The sequence below is a fragment of the Zophobas morio genome, unplaced genomic scaffold, assembly GCF_036711695.1.
Source record: "Zophobas morio isolate AGI-343-1 ecotype UQ-CSIRO unplaced genomic scaffold, CSIRO_AGI_Zmor_V1 ptg000382l, whole genome shotgun sequence".
Classification (NCBI taxonomy): Eukaryota; Metazoa; Arthropoda; class Insecta; order Coleoptera; family Tenebrionidae; genus Zophobas; species Zophobas morio.
The window spans coordinates 94,385-119,645 of NW_026972486.1; the positions used below are offsets into that span (position 1 = coordinate 94,385).

General features: G+C 23.7%; 1 protein-coding gene across 1 annotated transcript; it reads left to right on the forward strand.

Annotated features, from left to right (window-relative positions):
- Positions 1-23,575, forward strand: LOC135120485 (uncharacterized). Its single transcript, XM_064044793.1, has 11 exons — positions 1-16; positions 1,185-1,289; positions 1,348-1,458; positions 1,524-1,585; positions 1,705-1,798; positions 2,432-2,519; positions 3,401-3,497; positions 5,392-5,491; positions 5,873-5,962; positions 7,227-7,287; positions 23,356-23,575. The coding sequence occupies exons 1-11, from the start codon at positions 1-3 to the stop codon at positions 23,573-23,575; spliced, it is 1,044 nt and encodes a 347-aa protein (XP_063900863.1).
- The last annotated feature ends 1,686 nt before the right edge of the window (positions 23,576-25,261 follow it).

Below are 25,261 nucleotides of genomic sequence, written 5' to 3' on the forward strand. Positions count from 1 at the left end.
ATGAGGCGTTTATTTGGTATTACTTCACGCTAATTTGCTCGTTTTTATTAAAAACTGCCTGTTATTAAAATATTATTAAATATTTCGTTATATGTCATTTTGGTAAATTTTTGTTGCTTACTTTTATTTTGCTAACGTATATAATGAATCATTATTATAATACCATGAACTATAGTTATTGGATGTTTAAAAGTATTTGGCACTTAATATCAAAAGTGTGTTAAATACAGTTTTCTTAGCATTCATTTATTTTTATTTCCCCTTCACTTCTGCTCAAATCATAGCCTCCCTTAACCACGTGTTTTTATGGTTAATTTGGTTTTAAAAAAAAATCGTTTACTAGTGAATGGACCAATAAAAACGATTTTTTATATTAATTGTTATTGGCTGAAAGCTTTACATAAATTTCGACCAATAATCGAGACGGGCTGAGAAATATCAATTATTTTTATGGTCATTGGTTTTTTTTTAGATTAATTTTGAAATTGCTTAAAAATTTTTTATAAAATAATAATAGTAAAAGTTAAAGTAATAAAATAAATAACTGATGAGCATTTACGAGAATTTTTTTTAATCCAAAAAGTTCAATTAGTCGTTATTTTATAGTCGCTAACAAAATTGGTTCACTTGTTTAAAAAAAGAAGAAAAACGTATACAAATAAAAAAGTCCATTTTTTAATATTTTTAAGAACATGAAATTTTTTTAAGGACGAATTTGTTTTCATTATTTTATATATAAATTTTCCTTTTATTCGTAATAAAACTATTAATAATTAATATTTTGCTGATAATATTATTTATAATAATAGTAATTATTTTATTACCGTTGTAATTATATAAAATAATACTAATAATAATAGTAGTACTTATATTACTAATACCGTTATTACTACTACTAGTAATGATAATATTATAATATTTAGTAATAATAATAATACTAACACCAATACTAATTATAGTAATAATATTATCAATAATAATTAATAATACTAACGGAAGTAATCATATTAAAAAAATAGTAACAGTTATTATAATAATAATACTAATAAAGAAATAGAAATCATAATTATAATAGTGATAGTAGGGATAATTATAATAGTATTAATAATAATAACTGTAACAACAACGCCAATAATAATAATAATAATACTAAAAGGAACTTGAACGGTTTGTGTCCTTTATAGATCGCGACCGCAACGGCGTTGTCACCTACGACGAGTGGCGGGACTTTTTATTATTATTTCCGTTGAATACAAATATTTCAGCGGTTTATGGTGTTATTTTTTCAGGTTCTGATTGGCTAATAAGACGAGCCTCGTCACCTATTGGCCAAATTTTTTATTATAGACCCGTTAGTGGATATCGGCGAGAGCGTTATTATTCCGGAAGGAATTTCTCTTCAGCAAATTGGAAAATATTTTGTGGCTGGCGGAATTGCTGGCGCTTCTTCACGTACTGGTCAGTTTTTATTATTATTATTATTATTATTATTATTATTATTATTATTATTATTATTATTATAGTTACCGCGCCACTGGACCGTCTAAAAGTTTTACTTCAAGTGCAGTCTAGTAAGAACCCGAAAGTATTCTATATCATATATAAATTAATTTTTATTATATATGTTTTACTATATATTTTTATATTTATTATTATATATATTACTACTACTACTAATTATATTATAAACTTTTATTATTTTAGTATAAAGGAATAATAAATGGTTTTAGAACGATCTATAAAGAGTCTGGCATAACCGGATTTTGGAGGGGCAACGGTATAAATGTTTTGAAAATCGGTATCTTATTATTATTAAATTTTTTTTATATTAATATTATTATTAATTATTATCATTTATCATTTTATATATATTATTTATTATTTATTATTTATTTTTGTAGATAATATTTATTTTTTATATATTATCACCATGTTTATCTATATTTTATATATGTAATATATTATTTTTTATAATATATTACTTATTATATATTTTCTATATATTATTATTGTTTGTTAACGTATTTCTTATACATTATTATTTATTTATTTATTATTATTATTATTACTTTTTTATATTTTAAAATAAATAAAAACACTATATCACAAGTTCATAAAACTTATAAAGAAAAAAAAATACAGAAAATATTAAAAATAAATATGTTTTATTATATATATATATATTATTATTTATTTATTTTTTTCTTACACATGGTTATAAATTTTATTTTTATATATGTTGATATTATTATTTATTATTTATTATTTTTTAATACATTATTTGTCACTATTTATAATTTATATTTTTTAATTTATTATCTTTTAAATATTATTACCTCTATTATTGGATACTTACTTCATTATTATTATAATTTATTATATATTTTTTATTGTTACCTATAATATAATTTATTATATATAATTATTTTAGCTCCAGAGACGGCCGTAAAGTTTTTCTCATATGAACAAGTAAAAAAGTGGTTAAATGCCGATTCTGAGCAAATAAGTATAAAAATGAGGTCTTTTATAACACGCCAATCAGAAACATTTTAAGTTTCTGAACTTTTTCGTCTATTTTTATTATATTTTAAAATTTGTTGAGCTTTTGTTAAAAATTTTAGCGAGATAAATTTTTTATTGCAGACCACTCAGAGACCTTAAAATTTTTGACCAATTAAATTATTTTACTATGTATTAAAATTTTTCTTTTTTTCGCTTTAAATAAATATTATTTACCATAAATTTACTTTTTTTAAGACTACAAAAATTATTTATAATAAATATTTGTTTACTAATTAATATAACAATATAATTTTCAGTGTATATTTTTTTATTTTTATTTATTTAATTTCTCCCTTTTGGTTGGTTTAATATTAACCAATCAGATGGTTATAAAATTAATATCTTGAATTTTTTTATTATTAATATAAAATGTTCATTATTTTTAAGCTTACAGTATGAAATATCAATTTTTGTATAATTAATATAAACTTGAGTAGTATTATCATCAAGTTTTATGTATAAACATGAATTTATTTACTTATTAGTACAAAGTAAAATTAACTCTTTTTATATATTTATTATAGTAAACTTTATAATATGAAATACAAATAAATTATTTTACAAATTTACTACAGTTTATATACAATAATTTATTATTAAATTTCCTTATTAAAAATTTAAGCCAATGAATTGATATATTTAAAAAGAAAAATGAAACTTTACAACTGTAGCCAATGAAATTATTTATACTTAAAAATAATTAAAAAATTTATTATAATTTTTATAGCCAATAAAAAATATATTTATAAATTGATGTATTATAATAATACTCCTTGTTTATTCTTTATATTATTACAGTTATTATTACAATTATTTATTATTATTTATTATCTTGCAGACTAATCTCTGGAGGATTAGCAGGACTTACAGCACAAGCCGCTGTCTACCCTCTTGAAGTTTTGAAAACTCGCCTAATAACGCAAGAAAAACGACTGGTTATTATGCTGATAATTATTAGTTACTATAGTTGTTATTATTATTACTATTAATATATAATTTTTATTATAATGTGTATAATTTTTAATACTTTCTTTTTTATTTCTATCGGTTTTAATGTTTTATATTATATTTTTTAAAGTAAAAAAAGTTTATACTATTTTAGGAAATAATGGAAATTTTTATTAAAGTTTATTATAGTAAAATTTATTAAAACTAAAATTTATAATATCGGCGGTTATGGGATCCACAAAAAAATTTGATAATAAAGGAAATTTTTTGGGAGTGAAAAAATACACGTGAAGTGTTTGCTTTGTATTGTTTAACAATTGAATTTACACTAAAGTTGGGCCCAAATTAGTGTCTAAAAGTTCAAGTTAATCATAAATTGGTACATATTGTTCTGAAGTTCCATTATATCGTAGTATTGGGTCCCGTTTATAGTAACCTAAAATTGTGTATTGCTGTAAGAAATATGTTAATTTTGCTCTTGGAATATCGCGTATTGGTTAAAAATTGCTTTTTATCTTACAATTCGGTTCCATTTAAGGTAAATTAATATTAATACTGGTCCAAATAAATTGTATTTGCTGCAAAATTTGCATCATTTACTTTGTTGCCTATATTACCGTAGAGGTTCTCTCATTGGCCCAACTTTATAAAACCAAATAATTCTTTTTGGTAACTTGGTTAAAATAATGGATCAGTTTATTTGTAAATTGTTACAAGATAGGTTTAATTCTTCTTATGGTTATTAATTGAAAGATAACAAAAGTTTATATTACAAACACGTGGAAATAAAACTGAAACACTTGTAAAAATGATCTCTGATTCGCCAATACCTTAAGCTGTCACATACAATAAATTCAAGCATTGGTTGATATAAATATAAAATTTTGTATTGATTGGTCATTTTTTTACTGTATTACTTTTTTTTGCTGTGATCCAGAATAGTTCTAATTTGATACAGTTTAGAACGTAGGTAGTTATATATCATTATTTGGTATTTATAATATTATAATTGCCCTTAAAATAATGAAAGTTTGTTGAGAAAAAGTTTCGTTTTTTTATAAAACTTTTAATGAAGTTTTTGTTTATAATAATAATTTTTAGTTTATACTTTTTCTTATTATTATGATAAATTTATTATTTCCGAGATTTTGAAGAATTTTTATTATTACTACTAATTGTTATGAAAAAAGTTCTCCAATTATAAAGTTTTAGAATTTTTATTATTAATTAAAAGTTATTCCATTTATATATTATTATTAAAAAAATTGTATTTTTATTTACTTTTTTTACAAAATAATGTTATTTTAGTTAAATTCTGGCTGTAATATAATTATATATTCACTTTTCCCTAAAAAATAATTCAACTTTTATAATATATTAACATTATATAAAATTCACGTCTTTAGATAGTTACTAAGTTTTCTTCAAAGTTATATTATTTTACTGTCAGTAATGTTGTTTTATTTCTTGTTACTTCCAAAAAGATGAGCTTTTAACAGATTTATATTTTTATTATTATCTTTCATTATTACACTTAATGTAAGTTTTATATAAAACTTGAATAAAAGGTAAAAAGTTTATTATTATTAATGTTAATTATTTTAAAGTTGTTATTTAGTTTTACTAAAAATATTAATATAATTATTAATTGTAAAAGAAATAATAAGTAAAATCAAGGCGGATTGCTGCTGTGTATTTATTTCTTATATTGTTATTTCATTCAATACTGATTGGTTGTTTACTTTTTTATTCATTAAATAATTGGAATATATTATTCATGTTTATAATTGTATAATGACACTTTTAAAATAAATCGTTACCATTAATTATAATATTGATACCTTTTTATGATATACTTACGTAATAAAGTTTTCTTTATAGGGATTGGTGAAAACTTTTACGGGTATTTTAAAGAAGGAGGGATTGGTTGCTTTTTTTCAAGGCATCAAACCGGCGTTGTTGGGGGTTGTCCCGTTTGCAGGTTGAAAAATATTAAGTATAATAATAAAATTAATGCAAATATATGTTGGGGATAATTTTCACTGTTTTTTGTAGTATTGAAATTTGTTTTTTTACTGATTATAGTGAATCTATTACACTTTCGCTGTAGATTTTATTATAATTATTATATTAAAATTTCAAGCATCAGCCACGCTGGCTTAAAACTGTTGGTTAGGCTTTATTGCCCACGTGTATTTTTTACTTTTTAATAGTATTTTGTCATGTTTGCTTATAAATAATAAACTAATAATAAAAAAATAATAAATTTAATATTAGTAATATATAATTATGACTATAACAATAATAAATATATAATATGATAAATAATAATAATAATGATTAATAAATACAATTATAAAAGCGCTTGACTTGAGCGTGTTTGAAAGCTTAAAACGTTCTTATATGAATCGCCGGGACCGCCATCCCAACGCTTTAGTAACTTTAGCATGCGGTTTGCTTACTCTTATCATTGTTACTACTATTGTTATTATTATATACAAACTGCTTTATATAAAGTTTACTAAATATTATTAAATATTACTTGAATATAAAAAAATGGTAATTATATATAATTGAGGTAATCAGTAAAAGTTAAATTGTAAGTTTTAAACTTATTTACTTTTTCGTTATTATTATTATTAAAAAACCTTTACAAAAAGTTTTCTATATATTATTATATTATAAAAAACTTTTAAAAATAATAAAAGTATTGTTATTATATTTAAATAGAAAGAGAAATAAAGTAGTAAATAATAAATTGTATAGATATGATTATTTATTAACTTTTTGCTTATTATTATTTATATTATTATTATAATAACTACTAAAAATTTTTAAAATTATTTTTTTTTTTTAAAGAAAAACTTAAATATTAATATTAAACAATATAAACAAGAAATAAGAAAAGTTTTATTGAAAAGTTATTATATAATAACTTTTACTTATTATTATTATATTATAATTATTACTAATTAATGTAAACAGGAAGTTTAGTAAATATTATTTTATATTGGATATAATGTTGAATATATATAATAGTATATAATATAAAATATTAAAAGAAAAAAAAAAACCGAAAATAGTTTATAAAGAAGTATTAATATTTATTATCTTTTACTTATTATCATTATTTTCAAGTAATTTACTAAATATTATTTTATATTGTATAAAAAGTTAATAATAAGTAATAAAATATTTTATAAAAGAAAAAAAAAGTAAGGAAAGTTATATATAAAGTTTTATATTTATTAGCTTTTACTTATTATTGTTACTAAATATTATATTTTATATAAAAGTTAATTATATATAATTGTAAGAATAATAATAAATAAATAAAAAGGCAAAATAGTTGTATTGAAAAGTTATTAGTATTTTATAACTTTTACTTATTATTATTTATTAAATAAGTTACTAACTATCGATTTTTTATTAAAACAAAGTTAATAATAAACAATATTAATAAAATATTTATAGAAATATAAGAAAGAAAAAATAGTAAGTACGGGAAAGATATTACTTTAATCCTCCTTAACTTATTACTGCTATTATAAATGTTAATTTACTAAATAATATTATATATATAAAATAGTATTATAAATATTTTACTAATAAAATTTTTTTAATATCTCAAAAAGTTATCATTATATATTACTTTTTACCTATTATTATTATTATTATTATTATTATTATTATTATTATTATTATTATTATTAAAGGAACTGTTTCAAGTGCAATAGCCGTAACAGCAGTGTATCCATTATCTTTAGTACGCACTCGGTTATTTATTATTATTACTATTATTATTACTGTTAATATTATAATTATTATTACTACTTTAACTATTACTTTTATTAATTATTTATCATTTTCGGTATTATTATGTTATAAAATTTTTCTTCCACTACATTTGCCACTCCGCCGTAATTGACTAATCAGAGCTCCCTATTAATTTTTATTTTTTAAATTAACCAATTGCTTTCGAGTTCATTTTTATTTTTGCATTTAAAGTTTATTGCTTTTTATTAATAACTTTTTTAATATTTTATTAAAATTTACTTTATTAATATTTATGCTTATAATTTTTTTTTTTACTATTTATAATAATAATATTTATATAAACTTTTTTTTTTATTTTTTACTATTTATTAATATTATTTTATATAATTTTTTTTATTTATAATATATTTCTATTTATTATTATTTAGATAAACTTTTTTAATTTAAAGTATTTTTATTTATTTTAATTTTATATTTATTTAATATTCATATTTTAAAGTATTACTTATACTTTTTTACTATTTATTATTATTTTATTTATTTTTTTATATTATAAAATAATGAAATTATAGTCACGAACGTTAAGTAAATTTTTTATATATAATAATAAAAATATAATAAATATATTCATGAACCAAAAAAAATAAATATAAAAAATTTCAAATCTTGACAGCAAAAAAAATATAAAAAAATTATAATTACCCACAATAATTAATAAAAATGACTAAAAAGTTTTATTAATAAATGATAACTTTTTTGCTATTATTATTATTATTATGAAATACTTTTTAGTTTTTTATATAAAGTAGATATATATTTTTTTGTTATGTTATTTATAGAAACTTTATGTATTAATATTTATTTAGTTTTTTATATTTTTAAAACTTTTATTATTCATATTATATTTATATACTTCTTTTACTATTTATTATTATTAAAACATGTTAAGTTATTATAGATTGGTTAAAACTTATAATAATTCGAAGTATATTTATAGACTTTTTTAACTACTTTTTTAACTTTTTTTATTGCATATTTATTTATTATTTTTATTATTATTTTATTTATATAAACTTTTTGTTAGTTTTTTTTAAACTTTTTTCTATTTAAAATATATTTATATACTTTTTTTGATATTATTTATTATTTTATTATAGTTATATAAACTTTTTATTTAACTTTTTATATTTATTTATTTTTATTTTAAGTATATTTACATACTTTTTTACTATTTATTATTTTTATTAAAGGCTTCAAGCTCAAAGCATTAGTAATACACCAAATTACGAGAATATGCTCGATGTTTTCAAGAAAACTTATAAATATGTATTACTATTATTATAAAACTTTTATTATTATTACTATAAAAAAATTTTTTTTATTATATTTTTCAAAGTTTTGTATATTTTTGTTATAAAACTTTAATATTTTTTAAATAAAGTTTTATTAATTATTACTATGTAAAAAAGTTTTTATCTATTTGTATATTTTATTATTATTATAGTTTATATTAAACTTTTTATTAATATAATTATTAAGTTTTACTTATTATTTATTTAAAAGAAAAATTATTAAAAAATATACCTAATATAAAAACCTTTTTATATTATATCTTATTCTTTTTAACAAAACTGTTTATTTTATGAAACTTTTTATTATTGTTAGGAAGTTTCCTTTATTATAACTAATAAAAAAAACTTTTCTTTAGAAAACTATTATTAATATAATATTTAAAAGAAACTTTTAATCCAAGTATTATTTATTATTATTAAAAAGTTTATATTATTTATAATTATTTTTTTTAACTTAAATTTATTATTTTTTATTACAAGAAAACTTTTTATTAATAAAGTTTATTATTATTAGGAATAAAAAAGTACTATTTATTATTTTATATTAAAAAAAACATAAAACTTTTGTATTATTATTTAAAAATTTTTTTCTAAGTTTATTTTTATTTTAAATAAACTTTTTAAAAAATATATTATTGTTGTCATAATTGAAGACATTTTTTTTAAGAAAAAGTCTATTTTTATTATTTTCCAAGAGCTAATATTTTTATTATAAAAAAAATAATACTTTTTTAAAGTTTATTATAATTTAAATAAAAATTTACTTATTATTCTTAAAAAAATTATTTTTTAAAAAGTTTGTTTTATTTTTTTTTTAAGTATATTAATATATAATATTTTAAAATTTATTTTATAATGGTTATTATTATTTAAATAAACTTTAATTATTGTTCTTACCAAAATTTTTATTATTTTTTTGTGAGAATTAATAATTTTTATATTATTATAAAATTATTTTAATATTTATTATTCTTATTTAAATAAAAGTTTATTTTATAATTTTTTATTAGAATTAATATTATTATTAAAAAATAATTCTTAAAGTTTATATATTTATTTTAATAAAAATTTATATATTATAATTATCGAAAATTTCATTAGTAAAAGCTTATTTTTATTTTTTTTAAGAGAATTGATATTATTAAAAAAATACTTTTCAAAGTTTATATTATTATTATTAATTTTTTCAAGTTTATTTTTATTTAATAAGAGAGTTAATCTTATCTATAATTAAAAAAAAAGTTTATATCATTTATATAAAAATTTATATATTTACTACTATTAAAAAAAAATTTACTTAAAGTTAAATAATAAATAATATATAATCAAGTATTTTTTTCTAAAGTTTATTAATATATTTTTATAAAAATTTATTTATTATTACTATCATAAAGTTTATTTTTATTTTTAAAAAAAAATACTTTTTCAAATTTATTATTATTAAAAAAAATTTTTTAATAAGTTTATTATAATAAATTAAAAAAAATATATTTGCTTATATTTATATTATTATTTTTATAAATATTTTAAATACTTTTTGTAATATTCTATAGAAATTTTTTTTATTTGTTATTTTTATTATATATTTTTCATACAATATTATTTCTTAGTATAATAAAATATATAACATTTTGCAACAATTGTATAATTTTATTATTTAATTTATATTTAATAATAATAATAAATATTAAAAAAAAACTTTTTTTGTATTAAAGCTTTATTATAAAAAATTATCACTTTTTTTTCTGTTATTAAAAAAACTTTTATTAATAAATATTATTATTTAATATTATTATACAAATAATAAAATTTTATTGTTAATTCTTTATATTATAAAGGAAATTTTTTTTATAACTTTTACTATTACAAAGAAAAAAATACTTTTTTAAAGTTAATATTATTAATACCAATTTATATTATTATTTTTATAAAAGTTTATTGTTAAAATTTAAATAAAAATTTGAAAAAAAAATTTTTTTTCATAAAGTTATTTTTATTATTATATAAAAAAACTTAATTATGGTTTATTATTATTATAAAGTAAAAATTATTCTTATTGTAAACAAAATAAAATTTATATAATAATTTATTATTACTTATTTTTTTTAAAAAGTATTATATTTGTGGACAAAAATGTTTTATAATAGTTTGATTGTTTATAATGATTATTATCATGTATTAATTATTATTATATAAATAAAACTTTTTTTTATAAAATAGTTTATTATTAATAATTATTATTAAAAAATGTTATAACTTCATATTGCTAGAAAGCTTTTTTATATGATAGTTTTATATTATAGATAATTATTATTATAAAAGTATCAATTATTATTAATAAACACTTTTTCTATTGTTGTCTAAGAGTGTTAATTATTATAAATATTTAAAAACTTTTTTTTTATATAATGGTTCATTAATATTTAATTATTATTATTATAAACAAAACCTTTTTTACATAATAGTTTGTTATTATTTGATAATTATAATTACAATCAAAAACTTTTTATTATAGAAAAGTTTATAATTATTTTTTATTAAAGACGTAATTATTATTATTACTATTTAAAAAAAAATTTTTTATATAATAATTTATTATAATTAATAATTATTATTATTAATAAAGTATTAATTATTATTATTAAAAATAGTTTTTTTAAGAAGTTTATAACTATAAAATCTTTTTTTCTTAAAAGTTTTTATTTTTATAGAAAAACAACTTTTGTAAATATCATAAAAGAAAACTTGGCTATTTAAAAAAAATTTATATTATATAGAATCTCTATTTTTCTATATATTAAAAAAAAATTTTTTCAAGTTTTTTGTAGTTTATTATTATTAAATATATATATTATTATTTATTATTATTGCTAGGAAGGACTCTTGGGATTCTATAAAGGTTTGGCTCCAAATTTATTCAAAGTTGTCCCGGCCGCTGGAATTAGTTACGTCGTTTTTGAATCATGTAAAAGTCGACTGCATTTATAAAAAAATTTGTATATCAAAATTATTTTTTATATTTATATAATATTTTTCTATATTTATAAGTTTTTATATTTATATTTTTTTGTTAATTATAACTTTTTTTTATTTGTATTTTTATAAATAATTTGTGTATTGCGCTAAAACCAACAATAAACTTTCAGTAGTGTAAATAATTATAGTATAAAAATAACCGTAGTTTTAATATTGTGGTGTTGCTACGTGCGCTGAAACCCCTTGGATTTAGGTTTTCGTTATAGAACATAGGATTGTTCCCAATCTTTCTACCAAAGTTATACTTAGGCGGCACCATCATAGGTGGTGGACGAAAATAGCGAAATGAAATAATTAAAGTAGGAATTAGTGTATAAATTACATAGGAAGTAGACTGCCCCCTTATACCTCTACGGTTACACACCAAAAATCGGAGAGCAAGATAATCTTTTAAGCTCTTTTCGTGGAGGCTTGTCGTTTTTCTATTAATACCTTAAAGTTAGAAATCATGCTTTATTAAATAGTGTTAATGTCAACACTAACGATAATATTTCTCCATTAGTATTGCAGCTTTTAATATATTTTAATTTGGTATCTTATTATGATTAAGATTTATGTTATAGGCATTTAGTACGTTGGTAACACTTGGGCTTACCCCCTGTTTTATAACCTAGTATTTGATATAAATAGAGATAGCAAGCTCCCAAGAGGAAGTCTATTTTTTTTTGTGCTTTGTGTTTCTGGGTGGAACGTATGGTGGTCTAGGGAGGGAAACGCCTAATTACTATGTATACGACACATACTATAAATATTTTATACATTTATCTCTACTTTGCTTTTACAGTGTTCCCCTGCGCAAGTACCATTCTAGGAATAACACTAACATACGAACCAAATGTTTAACGGTAGACTTCAGGCATGATTTACTTGCTAAATAGTAATTAATAATATTAAATTTAAGAACATATAATATGTAAACGTTTTTAAGTCGCCGATAAAATTAGGTGACTCCGCGTTGCCAGTTGTTATTAAAGTATGATATTATTTTATTGGTCAAAGTGGTTCAGTTAAGAAGGAAATATTGGCCTTTGGAGTATTTATGGGTTTGTTCTATAGAGCTACTAAACAAGACAAGTAAGCAATGGAAGAAGCTTTTGTTTAGAGAGCCTAAAATTATTAAGTTATATTTAGATTCTTTAAAATTATCAAAAAAGATCAGAGAACAATTAAAAACAGAAACAAAAGTCAACGCATTTTACATAAAAATTAATTATAGATTCATTGTCACTAACTATGTTATATAAAAAATTCACCCCTATTTTATAGTGCAAGTTGAAAGAAAAGAATCTTTTATTCTAAAATAGGGCGTTTGAGTAAGTTTATGTTAAAAACGTCTTATTAATCCTGAAATAGTTAACAGTTCAAAAGGTAGAGTTTGCTTACTTCCGGCTAATTACTGCACCACATAGTAAACAATTATCGAATTGTGAAATCAATTTTATGTATATTTAAAAAACAACCGTAGAGGCAGCTGGGGGTGTAGCTCAGATGGTAGAGCGCTCGCTTAGCGTGCGAGAGGCGCGGGGATCGATACCCTGTACCTCCAGTTGAGATGATAATGATGCGTTGCTCCTCATTCAGCGACTTTTTTGTATTCGTTATCCGTTCTGTTTTGTTTGTTCTAACATGTAGGTTATTAAAAAAGCTCAAAAACCTTAAAACAGTTATTTAATAATATAAGTAAAATACCTTTTGATAATTTTAAAAAAGTTGTACTCTGAGGTATCCATTCCTAATTTATATGAATTAATTTATATTATAAACGATTAGTAGTTATGTTTAAAGTGTTTTTTTAAATATGCTATATCCGTAGGTATTTACCGTTGAGAATATTTATAATGTTAGAACGCTTGGGAAGGTTCCTTGAAAGATTGTTCAAAATTAATTTTTAAAATTTGACTGCGTAAACTTAGTATTTTTATATTTAACTGTACCAACGATAAAACCTACTCAAAAAGCCCAATATATTTAGTAGGCCGAAAGTGAAAACCTATTAAAGGAATGCAATAAGTACGAAATTATTTCACTACCTGGTATAAGCATTCACCCCGTAAAGTTGTGTCAAGATAAAAAAAAGTAAATCAAATTAGTACAGAAAGGAATAAACTTTGTATTAAGTAAAAAAGTGAGAGGAAATAAAGTTACTACTGTTTTTATTACAGTAAAGTAACTATTATTATACCAAATGTTAACAATATTAAAAGGTATGGGAGAAGGTGTACTTTATACTAAAGTAAAAGAATAATATTTAATATTAGTAGTAATTCTAGGCTTGAGCAATCATCAGATACGATCAGAATATAACCTTATAAAGTTTAAGTTCTTACTCAAGATATAATTAACTAAGCCTTATTACAATAAATTTTAAAAACATCCGAAGTTTATTTAAAGTAGTTACAATTTATTAAAGATGACACCGAAGGATAGATGGTAATCCAAAACTCATACTGGTGTAAATATAAACATTTTCCTGAAATAGTACTCTTAGGCAAACTAATGAATATTTCGTGGGTATCTTATTTTCAATTTAAAAAGAGATTTATGGGGAATTAAAGTTACTTTATTATTACTAATAACACCGAGATCTTAAAAATTTAATAGCATAAGGAGGGGTGTTCTAAATTAATAAACTTTTCATAAACTACTTTTTTTCTTGAAGTGAATATATTTACTAATCCTTTAAGTCGAAAAGGATATATTTCTTCGAAAAAATGATGGGCATGAATTATTGTAAATAGCAACTTCGTAGGGGTACAATTTTAGAAGTAAAGGATAAAGTGTTAAACATGCAAAAACAATAAGAAGGGCAGCATTAAGAGGTCCCAGCTTTAAAACTTCCAAACCCAGTTCTACACCCTCCACAAAAAATCTTCTGCTTAGAAAGTAAGTTAAATGCAGACCCTATTTAAAGATCCCTCTATACTTGTAAAATGCAAAACTGAAATTTATAGTTGAGGGTTGACTTGACTTAAATATTAAAATTTTTTAATATATATTAACTTCAGCAAACCGGAGGAAATATGTAGTCTCCAATATTTTTTACTTCTTTTTTAAATTAATTTTTTTTTAACGATTTAAATATTGCAAACAATTTTTAATTTACCTAATAAATTCTTTGTTTTAAATAATTTAACTCTATTTTCAGTTTTAAGAATAGTTTATGCAAAGCCAGAAGCTAAGTTTCACTTAAAATTAATAATGTCCTATAGATTAATGTTTCCTATACAATATTATAAATAATTTTGTGTTTTCGGTATAAAATTCATAGCGATTATTAACACCTCTCATGCCTTAGAAGATCGTTATGAACTAAGTGTGGTCGAAGAAAATGCTTTTATAATTTTATTTTTTAATTTTTTAAAAAAAACTAACTCCAGACTTTCTAAGGCAACTTTAATAAACACTTGGGCTAAGCGATTGGCATAAATTAATGGTTGACGAGAATGTTAAGTTAAAGCTTTTCAATTGTATGGGGCAGCAACAATATAGAATGGTTCCCATACAAAATGGCTTAACAAAAAAATAGTGATATAAAATGGTGTATGACTGCAGTATAATTTTTTTTGGTTTTTTTTTTATTGCTTTAGAGCTAATGTTATATACCCCTGTTTTTCAAGTTAATGTTGAATGAACAACCACACCCTTTGAAATATGTGGATTTATTAACCTAAACATATCTTAGAATGTCACCCCACCTTCCACCAATTTTATGATATAGTTCTATTCAAAGCACTTTTTTTAACTGAAGACTACAAAGAAAAACCCAATTTGAGAAAGTAATACTTGGGCCTTTAAGTGCCTCGCGAGTAAACTTCAAGAGTTGTCATTATTTAACTGTATTTTTCTGGCAATAATTCTACTGTAAGCTAATTTCAATGCTAAAAGTATTCAAAACTAAACTCAAACTATTAAAATGACTAAAATAGTCCTATATAAAGTTCTTTGTATTTTATAGAAAATATTGAATATAAGTTAATACATGTAAATATATATACTTAAATTTTTGCAGCGGAAAAATACTAACCTCTATGTTTTATCAAAAGTTCCGGGAGACCCTTCTTTCAAATAAAAACGTTTAAGCTGGGGCAAAAGTCTAAAAAAGATAAATTAGCCATTTATTAATTTAATATAGCTTTCTATAGGAAGTTAATCGCATATATTTATTTATGTGCTATAATTAAAAATTATACATCTAATCCTTCCTCTATATGATAAAGGGTTGCCCTGATGGGCTATAGACGTGTTTACAATCAACTGCTACTTATTCAAAGTTCCCTTCAGGGTGGTGATGCCACGTTGCGCCATTAACGGGAACGGGTGCGCTTATTATCACAGCTTAGTAGTATGCATACCAAGAAAGAATAATTTATAAAAAAAGACCTATTTTATTAGAATAATGAAATTTTAGTACAAGTTGTTACTAACCGACTAAACTATAAGTTCAAGCATATGCCCACTCAAATGGATTGAAATATTTTGACCTCGAGTACGCGGTTTACCAGTAAGAATCATAATTAATAAATAGCCCAAGTTGATCTTTAACAGGTTATTTATTTATCTAAAAATGACTTTCCTGGCGCTCGGTTGAGTCAACAATTTTGAAACTCAATGCTCTCATCACTTTCAAGTCTTAAGTCGCCAAGGTTCCTTCATTTCTAGCGCTTAAAGGGCGTCGCGTAGACGGCGAAATCGTGTCAAAACTCTTGTTTTTTTGTCGCACATGAAGTGCGGGCGCTAATGACTGGAATCGTAGGCCTTAAGCAGCACCCGATCATTATAGGTTGAATCGAGACACACACTCGTCCTTTGTTGCCCAGGAAAAGCTTGCTCTTGCCGCATGGTAAAAGGCAAAGCACCTTAGCTGCTGTCATACGCGGCCATCACGAGAATTTATTGTGGATAATGACCCCAGGGTCTTCTGCTTGAGAGCGGCACGGGTTTAACAGTTAATTTGAATTTGATTCCTTAACATATGCTTTTCTACTCCTTTAAAGTTGCCGCCCAATTTTTGATATGGTGGGATTTTTATTATTGACGGAGGGAAAAAGAAGGAACGAGCATTTAATTGTTTTACAGAGAAAGGTTCTTTATATCTTCAAAGAGGAAATACAAAATGTGGGACCAAACACAAAAACACATGCAATGACACTGGTATAGTTACATTGGTTTGAGGCACGTGGACTAAAAAACAAATATCTGGTAAGGACATACGAAATTACTCCAACTTTATCAAGTAGTGTGAGGACAAATTCACTGTAATTAATTACTGAATTTGTATAACTATAATCGATTATTATAAGTACTTTAATAAATTTTGCATAGTTACTGAATTTATAGATTATTACTACTAATCTATTAATAAAAATAATAACAGTAATAATAGTAGAAAAGCATACATATATGAGAATAAAAATTTCCAACACCCAATATGCGGGCAGGCGATAATTGGGCTCAGTTAGCTACGGCGGAAGACGGTACAAGCTGCTCTAATTAAGGGTCTTAATGTAAAGCATTTATAGTGAAAACTAACTGTGTTCCCCTCCTGTTTTGCAGTAATATGTTTCGTTGAATCTAAGGCTAGAACACTACGACCAGCCTTTTGTAGGCTCAATAAGAAAATTTGTTGTGAAACTGCGTCACCTAGAGCAAGGGCTTCGTGGTCTGGGTCTGAGAACCTTATTTATATTTATATTATTTCTTATTTATTGACTAGCCAAGTAAAAAAAAAAAAAAAAACAGAAAGGTGCAACCTTATTCAATCAGAAAAAAAGCTTTTACCCACCTTGCAAAGTGCTTTGAATTAAGTCATTACACTAATATTTTTTTCTAAATGGGGCTTTTTGGGCGGATCAGTTAATCCTTGTTTAAAAAGCAAGACACTAATTTTATAAATTCATTAATATAATTGGCTAATTTCCGTAAAGGTTGTTTAAATGTTCTTTATATTCAAAAGCTTATGACTACTTTCCTGTGAATTTTATAGGCTATAATTTTTATTATTTTATTTGCTTTCTGTTTTTAATCTCCTAGTGTCGTGTTTATGGTGACAGTTCTTAAACTAGGATTATTAACGAATTTATTCCTGCTAACTACCAAGGAAACTTAACATTTCTCCCCAACAATGATCCTACTGCCTACAGTAACGGGATAATCTCAAGAATTAGCGGTATATTGTTATGAGTGCTAACTTTAATATACCTGTTCAATACAATGAGTGAAATGGGTGGCATCTACCCAGCGTGGAATTATTTTCTTAAATGTAAAAACGCCTTTTAATAGATAATTAACAGAGAGATGTTTTGTTTACACATAATATGATCAAAAAAACTATGCAAACCTCTTTTGTTATTTGTGTTAAAACGGACATAAGTGACTTAAGTTTTATTAAATCTATTAAGAACACCAAGTAGAATATGTTGCACAATATTCGATTCTTAATCCTGCTTTTTAAACCTTTTAAGATTGCTTTTCTTTGCAGGTTATCTAAGTAATTTATTGTACTATAAATAAAACCAAAAAAAAATGATACAAAGAGCAGAAAATTTGCCTATTAAAAAAGAAGCAAATTCTTTAAATATTTATTTCTGTTTATTTTGACATTCCTGTCTATTAGGCAGTGAAAATGCTGCTTTTGAAAGTTATCACGTATTGTATTAGAGACGGTACTGACTGCTTTCTTCTATCTAAAGACAACAGGGATTAATAGCACTAAAAACTAAGAAGGTGAGAACATGAAAGACGGGGGTATTTTATTACTGGCAATGTAACAGTTTATATACCTTTACAAAAGGTTACAAAAGCAATTTCATACATGTATATTCGTTTAGATTAAATTTAAGATTCTTTAAGTAAACATGATTAATTGGTTTATTTTAAAAAAAAATTCGATGGAGGCAATAATTACCATATTTGTATATGGTATTTGTTTAACATAGCCTCTGCCTAACTGTTAAAGATTATTTTAGAATTATTAGTTTGATATTTTAAATTGGTTAATCTTTCAATTATTGTTTCTGTCTTTAGGTGTACGTGTTATTTTTTTTTTTAAGGATAACTGAAACGTCAAGAAATAAACGATTTAATCCAATTAAATATAATAATCAGAATTCATCATATAAAACTTTAATAATATAATAGTTTATTGATTATTCAGTAGGCATAGAGTCTCCATTATGTTAACTACACTCAATGCAGTCTACACTTTCATTGTTCTACATTTATCAAATATTTTAAGCAGAGCAACGACGACCACAGACCGGTGTCGATTTGACCGTTGTCCCGTTTTGTAAGTATACTGAGTGTGCTAACTTAGTTTTTTAGCCAAGATAAAGTAATTTTTTTTTTTAGATTTTATTTCTGCAAAATAGAATAATCCTATTTTTTTAAAAGAAATTTTAATTTTTAGTATGATATAGATTATTTTTAGACGGTAATTACCACAAGTTATTGCCTTTCATGTAATTAATTTTTTTTCCTGTAAAGAGAAACCTTTATTTTTCAGCTCTATAACATTATAACTTTCTTTCTTATAATATAGTTTACATTGAAAACTGTAATTTATAAAATTTTAGAAAATGAAGTATTATCACTCTTAAGTAATATAGATATATTAATGACACCCACCGTCAGCTTACCTAATTTTTGTTATTGTAAAAGGGATGTGTCGCGTTGTTCATTAACTGACTTTCCTCCAAGCGAGGTCAAAATTTTTTCGGGAGTAACGAACTTGTAAGCTTTAATGAAAATTCCTCTCCACTTTGCTATATTTTGGGGACTCTTTATATTTATATTATTAAAAACCCTTCAAAGAATCTTTTAAATATTGATTTCAAAGTTTTATAACATAAGAATATAGAAAAATAACATTACAAGTTATTGATTAATTAACAACTTCACTATTTAGCGTTACAAACTTGTTTTGATAGGGTTCTTTCTTACAATGAAATCCACTTAATCTCCACAAAAACTTTCTATGCTCAAACAGCATTGAAATATTTGTAAGTTACATTTTTAACGTTTGATTAATATTAGTAACTTAATTTTCTTTACATAAAGAATATTGACTGGTAACCGAATCACATATATAGAGGATAACTCCTTCAAAGAACTTAGTGCTTTACTATATCTGTATGTGTGTTATTGCAGTCTATAGCATATACTATGCGTTATTAATTGATATTAATAAATAACAAATAAGAGTTTTGAGTGATAATCTTCTTACTGTCGTCACTCACGGTATATTTGAAGGCCTTGGTAAACTTCAGTATTTGTAAGTTGTTACAATGTTATGTACCGTTTGAAAGTTGATTTACTGTATATACATGAGCAGCAAACATAAATAATTTTTTATTATAATATTTTCTGTTTCATTTAACCTAAATACATGTTGCTTATAGTTTTTGTAGCTAAAAAATCATAATGTTACTTGTAGTTTTAAGCATTATGCCCATGTATATTATATACGAATCTATAATATTTAGGACCTTGTTTTTATGCCTTTTTAAGGTGGGTGTTTGGGCGTTTACTTTATGGTGTGGTGGGCCTGCCTTCTTATGAAAATACCATTAATATATTTAATTTTACTGATTAAGCAATTTTTCTTAGTGGCCACACGTACATGCAAAACTCTCTTATGAAGCTATTTAACGATATAAATGTCTTAGACTTCCTACAACTTTAATTAACTAATTTTAATATGACCCTGTAAGTATATAAAAAAGATAAATAAATTAAGAGGTGAGTAGTGGTTATAAGTATATTTATCTTTCAAGTTAATAGAGTTAATGTGGTTTGCACAATATATTAATAAAAAAATTTTATTATATAATTTCGTTTAAAATAATCTAAATAGCAATATTATTCCCAACAGTTAACTCATTATCACAACTACATAGTTTTTGTTTCCAATAATATCTAGCTGTTTAATATTTTAAAATCATAATACTAATAGAATTTAAGAATATAAGTATAAAAAGATTTCGCCCCCAATCCTTAGGAAGGTAGGCGTTTTTATATAAAAAATATGGACGTTTTACGTTTTACAACTTTTAAGTGCTGGAAAAAGTTTTTATCAACGTGTCGCCTTTATTATAAAATATTATAAATAACATATTAATATAGCATTTAAAGGTTTATAGCGTTCTTTTAAAGTTTTTTTAACCATTAAGATTTATAAAAATAATCAAAATAGGTACCTTGACCGAAACATAATTACCTCTCTAAACGTTGATACTTTTGCAACACTTAAAGAATTGCGTCACATGTAAAATTCATTAAAAGTTTATTTATAAGTCTAGTCATGTAATAATAGCGACCAATTACTGATTGCGTATTTTTTTAAGAGGGCTGGCAAACAATCGACTGGCTTTGCTAAACTCCTCGATCTTTAAGGGACTTGTTAACTTGGAGCTTTTGTAAGACTAACAGAACAGCGTTGACAAATTGTAGCATTGTTATTCTCCTGTGCGACACTCTCTTCTAACTTAGTTTTACTATTTAATCAGGAAAAAGTTAGCTGTCTTTTTTGTAGTAGCATATTTATATAAATAAGGTAACTTATTTGTGACGCTGAACCGTAGATCATTCTATAACAATGATATCAGAGAAATTAAAACAGGTTTATTCGCAGAGTTAAAGGATTTAACCGATGTGTAAGTCATATATTAAGCGTTATGTATTCTATTATTCTTCCTAAAACTGTCACCTTGTTAAATAACTTATAACTGATGAAGTAACTAGCCTTCTTATATATATACTTGATATTTAAATTAACTAATTATAAAATTAGTGAGCTACGAAACAATCCTATAACTGTTATTGAAGCAAACGCATTCAATGAGATATTTAATTTTGAAAATTTGTAAGTAATGAACACTTAATCCTTCAACTTTTTAATGTTTACAACTACAATTAGAAAAATTACACTTGACCTTTCACTGAGCTGTTGGTCACGTGACCATTACAAAGACAAACTTAATTATTCGGACGAGTATTGCACCAACGATGGAACTATTGAAGACTACGAAACCTTTTTAAAAAATAAAGAATTAGCGTAATTTGCACAGAGCATCTCTAAGGAAACTAATACAAAACTTTTTTTTTATAATATAATAACGTGCAAGGTTTATACTTCACTCAGCATGCTAGAGCGCCTTTATATAGAAAGGAAAAAAAAACCAGTCTTTTAAGTAACCATGCATTTCACTTATCTTATAAGGGGTCTATTTAGTCAACTAGACGGCATAAAATAAGATGGATACACAATAATTATATATTTGACATATATAAAACAGACCGGATTTCATTAATATTTAATGATATTGTATATGAAAAGGAAACAATTTGAGACGAAACTCTTGTTCTTTATTACTAAAGCTTAGAAGGCGATTACAACATTGTTTTTTAGTTTACACTGAAGAGCCAACCCTGACCGCTTTTTTTCCCGTGTGCTACAGAGCTCTTTTAGAGATAGTGATTATGATTATGCCCTAACTCAAAGGTTTTATAAGCGGCATCGTTTTAAATTTCGAAGTATAGTATTTTATTACTGCCTTTTTAAGCTAGCGTTGCCATGCGTACTCATTCTTTACCTCGCTAAACTTACCTTAAAACATATTTACCTTTAATGTTTGCCTATAACAACTTTGTACATATTTTTTTTACTAAAGATTGAGAAACCAAGTCGTGGTACAGAAAAATCACCTTCATTACTATCTTGATTAGATATCATAAACCAAGCGAGAAAAGACTAGTCAGTTGTTTACGTGTGTATTCTCTTTTTTATTGTAACTTAGAATTATGTAAGTTTATTATTAACAATTATATTAAATGTTCACTGTTCAATTCAGGTACTCCTTCAAGAACTTAATAACACAATGAATAGAGCACTAATGTTAAAATAAAGGATGAAAAAAGCTCTTTATACAACGTATATAAACCAACCTCTTTTTATCTAAAATAATAACTGTATCTTCAAAGAATATATAAATTATAGGTGCAAAGAAGTTGCTAGAGATTACGTATACATAGAAATATAGGATGTAATCAATAAGCTTTTTATAATTAATAGCTAATTGTTGGTGTAGAATTAGAATAAAAAAACTTTTTCTAAAAAATTTATCAAGTCTAATAATATTGTAGTAAACATTAAAACAAGGTAGTCTAAAGAAAAAATCGTATCGTTATTAAAAGCTAAGCATTTATGGGGGGGGGGGGATAAAAAAATTTGTATTAAAAAATTAAAGTAGCTCTGTTTATGAAACAATAGTAAAGTAGCAACTTGGAAAATACATAGTAAACGTAAATTACATATACATCAGTAGGTAGTTATAAATTAGTTGCTCAAAAATGGGGTCTATTATTTTTATAATAAATTAATGGTAGCAAAGATAATTAGTACAAATTTAATTTACGATTTAAAGTACAAAACTTTGGTTGAAGAGCATAAAAGTAGGTAAAACTTACAAAAAAAAATTTATTAAATGTCGCTTATTCTAGTACGGAAAGTCTAATAACGATTTATGGAAAATAGACAAGGTAAATAGGTTACATTTAAAGTATTTCTTACTCTCAAGTTAATTACCTGTTATCTATTATACAAACTGCTTTTAAAAGAAAAAAAAAATAATTTTCAATCTTGTTCTTTAATACTTATTACACTTTTAAAATAATTATTCAGTAGTTATTATTTGAACATAGTGTCTGCGAAAAGTGACAAGTGTTCATGTACTCTCGCCTTACAAAATCTTTACCAAATGGAAAAATCTGTGGGGGTGACCCTTCATTTAGGTTATACCAACCATTATTCAAAGCATGTTTTCAACGGCGAGCTCATACAAGAGCGCTTTATATTCTTCAGTACCGCAATAGGCTCTGCCGTACCTTCGCAGCAGCTCAACTGAAAATATTACCCTGGTACCCTACAATGCATGAGCTTAGTACACTAATGAATCGAATTAACTTAAATTTCTTTGTACCAAACACTAAATCTTTTCGACACGTATAGAAGCTCTGGTCGAATAAGTACGTTAGCAAAACCTTTCACCCTTGAAGGTATTGCGTATACAATATATAAGTAGGTAAAAAAACTAATAAGCAATCCGTAGCGCTTAAATATATGAACGCATAAAGCGTTTATTCAGCGCCTTAACTAAATTAAAAGATTTTTACAATTAACATCAGTTTTTTTAGTTGTTACAAATTCTATACCTCACTACGCCCTTTTCTCCCTTTCAAGTGACAGAGCACTTCCTTAGAAAAAACCTAAGATCAATTATATCAAACCCTTTTAGTAAATCCACCGAATAAATAATTTTAAAGTGTGCAAAGTAATTCGTAAAATTTTATAGTTTTAAAAATACTATTCTGTACTTTTTATGTTTACTTAATTTAAGATCATATAGGGTTAGTAAGGTCAAGTCGTTAAAAAACAATTAATAATAGCAAAACTAAGTAAGTGTTATTTTCACTAATTAACGCGCCTATTTTAGAGGCAGAATTATTAATTAGATGAGAAATTTTACGTTTTATGCAAGCACTTGGTAATAATAGTCTGCAGGAAATCAACTCAAAAGCTACACCTCTACCTAATAAATTATTAAATTAGTGGATGCACATAAAGACGGCTTGAAGAGATCTTTTTTTTTTTTATAATCACAAATATATAATTTTTTTATACTATTACTCGGAAATCCACACGTTTTACTGTTTACAGGTTAACTAATTTTGTAAATTAAGTTTTTATCACCATTATATTCTTATTAACAAAAGTAGGTCATGATACATTTAAAATCTGGAACGTTAATTATATTCTCTAATCAGCATCATGAGTTCGCTATAGGTTTATGACAGAGAAAAAGAGGAGAAGGGCCAATTCTATTGAACCGTAAAGGGAGGGTTATTTGTTAAAATAGCTAAGGGGGTTAACTTAAATCTGTTATTTTATCTAAAAGGTGTTTTCCTTTAAACCAGCTATCTACGAGGATTCTTTTTGAATTGAACCTAGGTCATCCTTCTTTGCTTTTCTAGGCCGTAGACGATAAAAGAGCAAGAGTAAAAAATAATTCAGCGAACAACAACAGGCAAAAAAAACACAAATTTTAAAGAGAAACACCCTTTGTTTAATCGCAAAATTTTATGTACACAACCAAAATTCTTAAACTAAGGACACGTGACTACTATACATTGTGTCAACTAATAATATAGTTATTTAAATGTAACCTTAAATTTGGCGCTTAAACTGTATGCTGTAAGAAGATCATATATGGTTGACAGTATTTATATACCTCAAAGAGGTAATACAAAAAGTAGAAAAGGAATGCTATACACGTGGTACTTGTGTGTGGAATAAAACACATGGAAGAGTACTACGCGGTTGCAGTACGTATTTCATTAGAGTTAACTACAAGAGTTAATAGTTGCGAAACTGCTCTGATTTCGCTGAGCCACGACGATAACTCTCGATCAAAGCACGGTGACCTTACGTATTATTTAAAGTTATATATGTTTGTAACTAGCTTCGCTTGCCTAGAGCTGTTCTTAGGTGTGAGTGAAGCGGCTCAATAATAAGATTCCTTACATATATTAAC